At 35.1% G+C, this 12,314-nt stretch overlaps 1 protein-coding gene and 1 long non-coding RNA gene across 2 annotated transcripts; one reads left to right on the plus strand and one right to left on the minus strand.

Annotated features, from left to right (window-relative positions):
• Window positions 1-541: 541 nt before the first annotated feature.
• LOC110917686 lies at window positions 542-1,477 on the minus strand. The gene is made up of 2 exons (XR_002580782.2): window positions 992-1,477; window positions 542-910 (listed from the first exon to the last, which is right to left on the minus strand). It is a non-coding gene; the product is annotated as an uncharacterized LOC110917686 (long non-coding RNA).
• Window positions 1,478-3,008: 1,531 nt separating this feature from the next.
• Window positions 3,009-9,431, plus strand: LOC110917695 (ABC transporter A family member 2). The gene is made up of 16 exons (XM_022162159.2): window positions 3,009-3,472; window positions 3,816-4,047; window positions 4,129-4,298; window positions 4,368-4,553; window positions 4,646-4,741; window positions 5,172-5,372; window positions 5,447-5,606; window positions 5,769-5,995; window positions 6,081-6,198; window positions 6,279-6,355; window positions 6,431-6,520; window positions 6,693-6,836; window positions 7,202-7,477; window positions 7,564-7,644; window positions 8,250-8,426; window positions 9,008-9,431. The coding sequence occupies exons 1-16, from the start codon at window positions 3,104-3,106 to the stop codon at window positions 9,260-9,262; spliced, it is 2,859 nt and encodes a 952-aa protein (XP_022017851.1). The 5' UTR covers window positions 3,009-3,103; the 3' UTR covers window positions 9,263-9,431.
• The last annotated feature ends 2,883 nt before the right edge of the window (window positions 9,432-12,314 follow it).

The raw sequence follows: 12,314 nt of genomic DNA on the forward strand, positions 1-12,314 counted from the left end.
GAGATAATATATTTAAGAAGGTATGTAAAGTTATTTTCATCAAATATATCAAATTAGTACATGTAGAGTATATGTAAAAAAAATGAGAAATAACAAAAAAAGGATAATTCTATTTATAGTTTCATTGTGAATTTCCTCAAGGTGGTGAGGTTTTAAGGTCAGTTTTAATTTATAACTTGGTTTTATTAGCATCATGCGTTGCGGTGAAACGAGGCAAATAATAATGTTAAATAAACGATACGAGTTTTTAATACCCGCGCTTTGCGGCGGAGCTGTTAAATCGAACAAACCATACATGTAAAAACGTTAAACCATTCACGCGCAATACATGATGCTAAAGCAAACAAAATAACATATTTGTAGTGAATTATAAAAGAAATTGGCAGGAAAAATAATGAGGCAAATAAGTGTGCCTTCAATTATCCTTAGCTAATTAGTTATTAGCAATATAATTGTGTATCTTTTGATCGTTTAGTTGAGATATGGATACGGTTTCTTTTATTTAGATTTGCGCATACATATAAAATCATCACTAATCTAATAAATTAAAATCTTGTAGATATCAATGTTTAAGGAAATAGTGTAGCTTATAAAATTTATCTCTAATAAAAATGCTTTTAAATACAGAAACCACTTTTTTAAACCAGCCCACTGTAAAAGAAGGATTTTCAAAAGCAATGAGATAGCCGGACAGCATTCTATCAAATCAAAGAAAAAGAGAAAAAAAATCACCACCGTTTCCCCACCGTGAGATCACCATCACTGCCGGCGAATACCATGTCATCTCCACCACAACCGGAGCTTCATATTGATCTTGATCTTAATGCTTTTATCTCAACTTCATCTAATTCCTGCAACCACCTCCTTTTATCCTACTTGTCACCACACACAGCTTGATCCAGCGTCAGATCTGTTACGTAATTGTAAGAAATTTGTAGGTGCGTGGTTTAACGTTGTCACATATACGTAAAATCAGATCTCTGTGGTTTACCTAGTACGTTTAAGTATCCAACTGCATTTGTTTTAACTCTTCAGTGTTGAATTTGTTAATTGATTTTCATCTCCGGCGGCCTTAGTCGGTTGACGGTCTCCAGTGACGAAAACCGGCGAACACCGCATCTCCACCATAGCCACCGCATCTGAGCCGACCAAATCTATGCCATCACCGCCACGGCCACTACTTCCGTTACCGCTACAACCACCTCCTCCACAAAAGCACGCTACAGTTAAGCTAGGGTTCTACTTCGAGTATCACCGCCACACCACACCGCCGTTAAAGAACCACCGTTTCCTCCCTCTCTACTCTCTCCTCCCCACCCTTATTTTAGTCACAAAGTGGAAGTTTGCTCCGGCAGTGATAAACGGTGATGGTGCAGATGCCCAAAAGAAAACTTAGAGCTTGTTGTCCCAATTGTGTATAACCAATCAAAATAGTGGTATCTGCAGATAGAAAGAGGGGTTGGTGGAATGGTATGGTCCCAATTGATAACCAATCAAAACAACCAAAATTGAACAGTAATTTACTGAGGAGGAGTAATTTTGTGAATTAATATAGGGATAATTTGAAAATTGAGCATATTGTTTTAAAAGCCAAACATTAGAATTGGTTTAGTTTATCATCGCATCGTAAAACGATACCAAATAAATACTCTCATTTGAGTACAACTTTATTTTTAACAATACTTATATCAAAATCTTCAGAGAGAAAATAAACACAACTGCGTACTTAATTTTTTTTAATTAACGAACGAAAGTTATTTAAGAAAGATTAAATTAATTGATAAAGGTAACATCATTTAAAAAAAGAATTATGAAATACAAAAGTAAATGAGAAAAGATAACACGGTTTAAAAAAAAAAAAGAAACATGTTAAAAGTAAATGTAATAATAAGGTTTTATAATATTAAAATAATAAAATATTAAAAAAACTATATATTACTATAAATTTAACATTACTATTCATCATCCTTCAACAACAATACATACTTGTTTTTTTACGTCAAACTTTGCGGCGAAACCGAGTAAATGATAATGTAAAACAAACGTGATTTGAAAATAAACATGTTGTTTAGAAAGCCAAACCATTAGATTGGTTTACTTTATCATCGTATCGTTTATGATACCAACAAATAAATACTTTAGTTTGAGCAAAACTCTATTTTTAACAAAACTTATAACCGAATGTCGAGTGAAAAATCAAGCAAAACTACGTACTTAGGTTTTTAGAACGTAAATTGTTAAAAAAGTATCAAATTAATTGATAAATTAATATATTTCTAAAAAAGAAAAAAATTTTAAAAAATCATAGAGGAAATATTATATATAATATATAATAATATAATATAATAACAAACCAATCGACTCAAATTTAATTCATAAAATTAAAAGGTTGAAAATAATCACGAATTGGTATTAGAAATTTTATATATTAATAATATCAATATCAATTAATAATATCAATTGCGATCGATGTGGTTACGGAGTCGAAGACCATAACCATACCTTTGTCAATTGTTTATTGGCAAGAGGAATTTGGTGGAATATCTTCGTGTGGGTTAGAATTCCTTTACCGGATAATATAAATTCTGTTGCCAGCCTCCTCGATGTTATAAATAAAGCCCCCGGGTCGAAAAAATGGAAGAAATTGGTGAATACTGTGATGAAGGCGACGTTTTGGAGGATTTGGTATGCTAGAAACCAGAAAGTCTTCGAGGGAAAGGTCATACGGGTTATTGATTCAGTCGAGCAAATAAAGGAAGACTCGTTCCTGTGGATCAAGCACCGCTCCAATCTTCCAGCCGTCTCTTGGGAAGATTGGCTTGACTTTAACGTCTCAAGCCTTTTGTAGTTTGCTTTTGCCTTGTCTTTTCCGTTGTAAGCTTTCCAGCGGCTTGCTGGCTCTTTATATATAGATATAAAGTGTTTTGCCGTTCAAAAAAAAAAAAAAAAAAAAAAAAAAAAAAAAAAAAAGAAATTTTATATATTAACCAAGACAAGACAGACTTGATACAATTTGGAAGTGTTTAAAAACATCTTTGCAGTGGCATTAAACCGGTGGCCGTTAGTTTTCCACACTGAAAAACCCCAACCGTATAGATAACAAATGGAATCACAGAAGGGCTTCAAGCTTCTTCTGCAACAATACAAAGCATTATTCACCAAGAACTTCCTCCTCGCATGGCGGAACAAGAGAGCTACATTCCTCCAACTATTCTCTTCAATATTCTTCATCTTCTTGCTCTTCATCATACAAAAAGCAATCGAAGCTCGATTCGGTTCTTCAACCGCCTTCAAGACCGTACGTGATCCCGAGTCGCTCATCGATCCTCCCATTCCGCCATGTGAGGATAAGTTTTTCGCCAAGCTTCCGTGTTACGACTTTGTCTGGAGCGGCAGTGATAGTGCTAGACTTGGATCGATTGTTGATCGGATTAGGGCTAATAATCCTGGCAGGCCTATTCCTTCTGATAAGGTAATTAATTAATATTATTAATTGAAAAACTGTATGCTTTGCGTCTTTAGTTAATTAATTCTGTTTTTTTTTTTTATTTTATTTTTTGCAACGGTGCTGTTATAGAGATTGTTTTATATAGGCCGTATGACTTTCTCAGTCAATCACTTTTGTTTGATCTCTATGAAGCTAATAATAGGTATATGAAACACAACTGCATAAAACAATTACCTTTGGCTAGTCGAGAATAGTATTTCGATAATCCGGAAAAGTGCTTTCTTATTTTTTTACTGATATAAATGACGAAACATTTGAATCATAAACAGAAAGGGTTAAGCAGTGTATTATATCGATTGTTGAATAGGTCAGATCATTTCGAACGAAGAATGATGTGGATGCATGGCTTCTTGCGAATCCTATGACCTGTCCTGGAGCTTTGCATTTTGTAGACAGAAATGCTACTGTAATTAGCTACGGTTTACAAACGAATTCTACGCCCATTGCAAAAAGAGGGGATTGGGAAGATCCAACATTCAAATTCCAAATACCACTCCAAATTGCTGCTGAACGTGAAATTGCAAGGTCTTTAATTGGAGGTATAATATACACACGCACATCACTTTTTGTCGTGTCTTTCATCATTTCTACAAATATCTGAACGTTTTAAAATCCGACAGATCCTGGTTTCAGCTGGGTTGTCAATCTGAAGGAATTTGCACATCCTGTAGTTGAAACATTCTCTTCTGTCGGCACCATTGGACCAAGTTTTTTCTTGGCGATTGCCATGTTTGGTTTTGTGTTACAGATCAGTTCTTTGATTGTTGAGAAAGAACTCAAGCTTCGGCAGGTACTATTTTCTTTTTCTAATGGCATATTTGAACTAATTTCTCATAATTCTGTATTCTTTTCTTTATAGGCGATGGCGATGATGGGGCTTTATGATACGGCTTATTGGTTATCATGGCTTACATGGGAGGGGATTATCACCCTACTTTCATCTCTGTTCACAGTTCTATTTGGAATGATGTTTCAGTTTGATTTCTTCTTAAACAACAGTTTTGCTGTTGTGTTTTTTGTGTTCTTTCTTTTTCAATTAAACATGGTAAGATTTTTTTTTTTTTTTTTTCAAATTATATTTCAATAATTTCATTCAGTATGTTTGCCGGATTAAAAATTTCTAGCTTTTGCTGTTAGATTGGTTTTGCGTTCATGTTTTCATCATTCATCACCAAGTCCACTTCATCTACAGCTGTCGGTTTCTCTGTATATATAGTTGGCTTTTTGACACAGGTAACTTCATATTTTATTACTTTTACCAAAAGCTAGGTGATGCAATTCAACCTATTTACCTATGAATATGTTAATATGGGTTATGTTTTATTTCAAATTGGCTATATAAGAAAATCAGATAAAAGGGGGACAGACCAAATGGGTCAAACAAGTTGAAACTCCCTCAAAGTCTATTTTTAATCCGTACAAGCTGCAAAATGTTTTTGTTCAAAGAGGTGAATAACGATATTTCTTTTGTAATTAATGTTGTTAACACATTAATATTCCGTTCACAAAAATACTGGACAATTGTTGAGTATTTTTGACCGGTTCCAACACAAACCTGTTTTGAATGCTGACGTTAGACCCAACGTGTCCAATCTACGCAACATTCTAAATTCTACTCACTTGGTCGCATTTCAGATTCAAGTTCTCTCTCTATTTTTTGCAGATTGTTACCGCATTTGGATTTCCCTACAGTGACAACTTCTCTGACACATACAGGGCCATATGGTCATTTTATCCACCTAATCTTCTTGCTAAAGCCCTTCAGTTGCTTTCTGATGCCACATCCACTCCTCAAGACCCGGGTATCAGCTGGGCCAGTAGAGGCAAGTGTGCACCGAATGACACAGACTGTCTAATAACACTGGTATGTATAAAATATGGTGTTTCCTGTGCCACCTTATACACTTGGTTTCATAATTTATTTTGTCTGTTTGGCAGAACGATATCTATATATGGCTCTTAGCAACATTTATTTTGTGGGTTGCTCTGGCAATCTACTTTGATAATATATTCCCCAACTCATCGGGCGTAAGAAAACCAACTTTTTACTTTCTGAACCCTGGATACTGGTCAGGGAATGGTGGAAACCGGGTGAAAGGTAATTAGCAATCGATTGGGTCAAATGGATTTAAAAAATGTGTTTGTGGGTCACCCCAACCCGCAACCCACACTTGTGTCTTTTGACCCGCCCATTTTGTCATCTCTAGCCTATTGTTTTCACTTTTCTTCACTAACTCATCTAAATATATGTTTTTTTCAGAGGGTCGGATTTGTAGTTGCATGAGCTCTATACCACCTTCAGATCAAACGTCTCCAGATGACGAGGATGTACTTGAAGAGGAAAACATTGTGAAGCAGCAACATAGAGAAGGTGTTGTTGACCCAAATCTTGCAGTTCAGATACAAGGTCTTGTGAAAGTATATCCTGGAACAACTAACGTTGGTTGCTTTAATTGCAAGAAAACTGCACCTTACCATGCACTTAAGGTACATAATTAACTTCGTTTAGTGGTTTGTATGCTCTTTAAAATGTGTTTTTAGTTTGTAAATCAGCACCAAAAATTATACTCAGGGTTTATGGGTGAACTTCCCGAAGGATCAGCTCTTTTGCCTTTTAGGACCGAATGGAGCTGGAAAAACTACTGCAATCAATTGCTTAACTGGAATCACACCAGTCACTGAAGGAGATGGTAATAATATGTTTTTTAATGTGCGCGTGTTTTTTGAATTGAGAATATATTAATTAAACATTTAAATGTCTTATCAACAGCTCTGATATATGGACATTCCATCCGAAGCTCTGTTGGCATGTCAAATATTCAGAAAATGATAGGTGTTTGCCCCCAGGTTTGGACCGTCTATCAACATCTCATTTATGCAGTTATTAACGGTTGAAACTGATATTCTGTCTATTGATTGCAGTTTGATATTCTTTGGGATGCTTTATCTGGTCAAGAACACCTCTATCTATTTGCCAGTATCAAGGGTCTGCCCCCTTCTTCACTTAAAATGGTGCGTCCAAAGTATTCTATAAATATTCTGACAAACTTTATGTTTCGGTAACAATCTAGCAGCAACTGATTTTCGTGGTATCATGTATGTCAAACAATTTAGATCGTATCCCCTATTGTGCTTTCAGTTTGTGCTTAAATTGTATCATCATCATCATCCCACTGTTATACAGGTTGTGCAAAAATCATTGGCAGAGGTGAGACTTTCTGAGTCGGCCAGAGTGAGAACTCGTAGCTACAGCGGAGGAATGAAACGCCGTCTCAGTGTTGCAATAGCTCTAATCGGTGAACCGAAGTTAGTCATCTTAGATGAACCGGTAAACGTAGTTTATTTTTTTTGTTCTTCAAAGCTTTTAATCATCTCCAATGGAGATGACAAACTTGGTGGATCGGACAGGCTAGGTCTAAACGGGTTATTTTGGAGCATGGATTTAGGTTGACCTAAAACGTTTTTTTCAAATATATATATATTTATAAGTAACTAGTGCAAATATGATTCCAAATGTTATATTAATTCAATAATAATATAGTTTTTTTTATGAAATGATTTTTTTGGAAACTTTTGACTGTTTGACCCGGTTCCCTAGTATACATTATTTTAGTTGCCTGTAGAGATAAAGATAACCGGATTGATCCATTGTCATAGTTGGCATCACTAATCGGTCTAACTTTATATATTCAGACTACTGGTATGGACCCGATAACTCGAAGACATGTTTGGGATATTATTGAGAATGCAAAGAAAGGTCGAGCTATTATTCTCACAACACATTCAATGGAAGAAGCTGATATTTTAAGTGATAGAATAGGAATCATGACAAAAGGTAGACTTCGCTGCATTGGAAATTCAGTCAGATTAAAGTCAAGATTTGGTACTGGTTACATTGCTAACATAAGCTTCTCTGGGACCACTACTGATGTCACCACTCATGAGGACGTGAAAATGTTCTTTAAAGATGTATGTTTTTGAGTTGCTACAACTTGTTTGAGATATAATTGTATTATTATATATTCTACTTAATGATATGACGATTATTTTTGCAGCGTTTAGATGTTCTTCCGAAAGAGGAAAACAAGTCGTTTCTCACTTTTGTTATCCCACATGACAAGGAGGGCCTACTAACGGTAAGAATTGAATTGAATTGTTGAACCCGAACACAACCCATATATTATTTTTTTTTTGTTTAAAGACATCAACCCTAACCCATACACACTTAAAAACGTGTAACCCTAACACTAACGTTTACCCCATCATCTAAAGGGGTCAAATGGGTTGACGAGGTGGGAGGGTTGTAAGTGGGTTATAATCAAGTTGTAAACGTGTCAAACGGGTTGTCAAGCTGTAATAAATGGGTTTCACGTGTTGGTGTATTAAGCGGGTTAATGGGTCAACCTGTTTAATTAAACGGGTTTCACATGTCAACCAAACACAATCCTTTTAATTTAACGGATTATACAATGGGTTAGATATAACAAGCCAAAACTTGATAGTGGTGGTCCTACAAATAAATGTTCTCATTTGTAGTGATTACTGCATTCCAAAAGGAGTTAATGTTGAAATTTGTCAGTAACGAAAAATAACTGTTGATCATAGCAAACATACTTCACAGTTTATGCTTATAGTCCAAATGGTTATTATTTTTTAGATGCACCACCACAAGTGTTTTACTGATTAAGAAACAATTTATTAAGCTCGTTTCTAATTGATGATGTTCAAATGGTTATATTAGAATTTCTTTGAGGAATTGGAAAAGAGAGAGGAGGAATTTGGTATATCGGACATCCAGCTCAGCCTTACAACTCTCGAAGAAGTCTTCCTCAACATTGCAAAGCAGGCCGAGTTTGAAAGTGCTGCAGCCGAAGGTAGATTCACCACATTGACTTTGACCTCCGGAACTTCTCTTCAAGTAAGTCGTTTTCCACTTCAAATCTCTATCTTCTATTTTCCTTTTCTTAGAGGTTTTAGCTGGTTTTCCTGTGGGATCGGCTTTAATGGGTTCGTGCTGAAAGTTGAAACGGGCTGGGTCTGGATGGGTGGGGGGTGTTTAGGTTTTTGGGTTGTGGGTTGTGGGTTGTGGGTTGTGGTGGGGTGGGGGTGGGTGCTTAGATTTTGGGTGGTGGTGGGTGGGTTTATTTTGTTGTGTTTATATTGGTTCTTGTGGTTCTCGCAATAAGAGTGGTTCAAGAGAAAACTCCTTTTATTGTGAGATCTCGAAAACTCCTAAAAACAAGCTTAAAAATCACACCAAATATATATTTTTTTAACATTTTTGGTTGTAAATCTAGCATTTTGAAAATACAAAAAATCTTTTTTTTTTTGAATTTTTTTTTTGTATTACACATGTTCAACACTACGAAAAAAAAAAAAAATCAACCCGTTTCTTAGTATACGAGTCGAAATCCCACCCATGTGACATGACATGGTTTGATAAAAAAAATGTCACTTTTGTTCGTATTAACCTTAAGACACATGGCATGACGTATGCAGATACCAGTTGGAGCAAGATACATAGGAATTCCAGAAACAATTTCAACAGAAAATCCAAGAGGATCCATGGTGGAAGTGTTCTGGGGCCAAGATGATGCTGGTACTCTCTGCATTTCAGGCCACTCAAATGAAACACCGATACCGCCTCATGTCCAGCTCAGCAATGTTCCATCCAGAAGAAACTTCTTTGGCCGATCTGGGCCAGTTCATGGAATCGTGATTGACCCGAATGACATTGGTAATTCAACATCTTGATTATTAACTATATCTATATGTTTGTTCTTGGTTTTTGTAGAGTAATATAATCATGTTGTATTGGATTGCAATGTTTATACTTTGTATCCTTGTTTCAGTTTTGATCACTCTTTATAGTATTGTATATATGACCAGTGATTAATGAAGATAATACTACCTTTTTGTAACATTTTTCTTGTGTATATAAAATATGCCTCAATGAAATAATTATAATCCATTAATCATCTAGTTATTAAAATTTATTAGATGGCTAAATAGAATTATTTAAAGTTAGTATCCACAAAAAAGGCATAGCAACTTATATATTTTCATGTTTGATATTTCTTAAACAATTCCTATCAAAATGTATAATAATTTATTTAGACATGTATGGACTTAAATATTATTGATTAGGAGTTTGTATTTAATCATTAGCTTTGTTGGAAACTCATTATTACTAGAATTCAAGACTTACAAAAAGTGTAATAATATAACTAATGTTATTGCCGTTCAAAATATATATATATATATATATATATATATAACTAATGTTATTACACCTTGAAATAATACTAATCCAAATTACTTTTATCCGTATATATAATCAAATAATTCATTTTAGATATATATTTTTGGAATTAGGAAACTATTATACTATTGCTTCTACACAAAAGTCCCCAAGTCAAGAACCCGAATCAATAGTTTTGATGTATATATAGTGTCTCGATTATTTGGTATTTTTTGTTATTATATATTTTTAGCGTGATTTCTTTTGGATATTTATTCTCTTATACGGTATCATTTGTGGAACGCTTCGCAAACTGTGAGTAGATCTCTTCCCCTTTTCATTAAAGTTTTTGGGGTGTATCATGCGTCACGCATAATCTCACGTTTATAAAATTCAATTTCGCTTCGTGTCTCTCAGCCGGAATAGTGTGGTGACATATTTTTAGATGGGTCAAAATTCTCATTTTATGTGAAGCCGAGTCCTTATAGCAGATTTTCTAGTGGATTGAGTAGTAGATAGGGTCAAGGAGATGGGAAAAAATGGTGCATATGGTGGTGCTTGCAACTATGTGGAGCAATGTTTTAAAAACCGGTTTTTAAATCAAACCGGATTAGGCTAAAAATGGTTCAACCGGTTGAACCAGGTTGTACCGAGCGGTTCAACGGGCTTGACTAGCTAACTCTATAATTTCATAAATTACAACATCAACTCAAAAGTTAATTCAAAAATGCATGATTACATATTAAAAGATGATCCAAAAGTAAATCCATAATAAAAAATAATCCAAAAGATAATTAAAAATCATTCAATTTTCCAACAAGCTCTTTTAAATGAAAGTGTACGATATGTTTAAGCCATTTGAATTTTGAATACATCAAGTTCACAATCGCATAAAAGATGAATTTCACTATTATCACCATCCTCATCAAGTAGATGATAACTATTTTCGTTTCATAAAATATTAAATAAGAACTTTTAGTTACGAATAATCATAATATATAAAAATTACGCAAGATAAGTAACATATATAATAAAAATAAGTAACAACCCAAACTAAAATAACCCTGGGCCGGTACCGGTATTACGTTTCAAACCGGTATACCGGATTTTACCGCTGGTACAAACCTTATGCCGTTTCACTTATTTTACCGGGGTGTTTCGTACCGGATTTACATCTGGAAACAGTAATACCGGTATAACCAGCCGATATTTCCCGGTTTTTAAGACATTGGTGTGGAGAATCTGGCTTGCTAGAAATGATAAGGAGTTCAACGGGAGAGCGATGCCTGTCTTAAAGCTCACCGAGAGCATTAAGGAGGAGTCGTTTCTATGGGCGAAACATAGGGCAAACTGCAAAAATTTAGAGTGGGTCAGGTGGGTAGAATTTGAGGTCACTGCTATGTTGTAACTGTTTTCTATGCTTTTTTGCTTCTGTTTGTATGGTGCCCAGCCACTTGCAGGATTACTATATTTATATATAGTATGGTTTGCGGTTCAAAAAAAATTTAATTTAATTATCAAACATGCAAAGTCGTGTGAATTGTATAGCGTGCAAACACAAATTGATGTTATCATGGCTACATTTGCATTGCATAACTATATACGTAATTCTCAAGAAGATTTCATGTTTACTGCAATGGAGCAACATCCAAACTACATAACACGAGATGAACTGCATGATGTTCGTAACCATGACACAAGCACTAGCGGTCTATTTGAAGGAACATCGAATGAGATGAAACATGTTCGCAACGAAATTGCTACTTTGATATGGAATGCACGGCATTAATGATTTAATAGTATTATATTATGTTATGACTGTTTGTCAATAACTATGTTTTATTTAATTGAAAATGACCATTTTTTATTCATTTGAGAAATAACATATATATAGAGAGAGAGAGCGGTTATCGTACATTAAGAGTAATCGTACATTACGTACGTGACTATCCTGACGTCTATGGTAAAGAAATGCCTCCTACCACATCCGCTGAAGAAACTGATGTAGGATCATTGTGCGACCTTAATGAGTCGTTCAGAAGAGTTCTAATCAATACGAGAGGCGGAATTCAGTCGTATCGAAGTTGTTTAAGCTGATTTGCACAAGAATCACTTTAAACTGTCTCTTATATTGAAAACACAAAGTTTTACAGCCTGGAGACACTTCGGCAGCACTTCAGCACCGGAATCAGATCCTTACAAATGAAAAGGCAAGGCACATATTTATAGGCTCGTCATTCCGCACGAAACTGTTCATGCGAAATCAATTTCACACGAAATGATCATTTCATGCGAAATGGACAGTTCATTTCGTATGAAATGACTGTTTCCTATTTCGTGCGAAATGGCCCTAAACTATACATTTCTCATTTTCTCGTTCTTCGTGCCCTGATCTATCTAATCTAACACAAGACTCGATACAAGACGAAGTCGACAGACATATGCACCAACAGACTCCCCCTTGGATGTTGACGAAGTCTTCGGTGTCGAGTCTTCAACATCTTCAGTCTTTATCAGTCTTCTCGCTCTCTTCAAAGATTCTCCATTGTAAGATTCCTCCATCAA

The sequence above is a fragment of the Helianthus annuus genome, chromosome 2 (genome assembly GCF_002127325.2).
Source record: "Helianthus annuus cultivar XRQ/B chromosome 2, HanXRQr2.0-SUNRISE, whole genome shotgun sequence".
In the NCBI taxonomy this organism is placed as follows: domain Eukaryota; kingdom Viridiplantae; phylum Streptophyta; class Magnoliopsida; order Asterales; family Asteraceae; genus Helianthus; species Helianthus annuus.

What these genes read in the sequence shown, in the direction of transcription:
- LOC110917695 (XM_022162159.2), top strand. Translation starts at nt 3,104, where the DNA reads ATGGAATCACAGAAGGGCTTCAAGCTTCTTCTGCAACAATACAAAGCA. An exon ending in AAGAACTCAAGCTTCGGCAG is followed by an intron (nt 4,299 to 4,367) that starts GTACTATTTTCT and finishes TTTTCTTTATAG; the next exon opens with GCGATGGCGATGATGGGGCT. An exon ending in CCCCTTCTTCACTTAAAATG is followed by an intron (nt 6,521 to 6,692) that starts GTGCGTCCAAAG and finishes ACTGTTATACAG; the next exon opens with GTTGTGCAAAAATCATTGGC.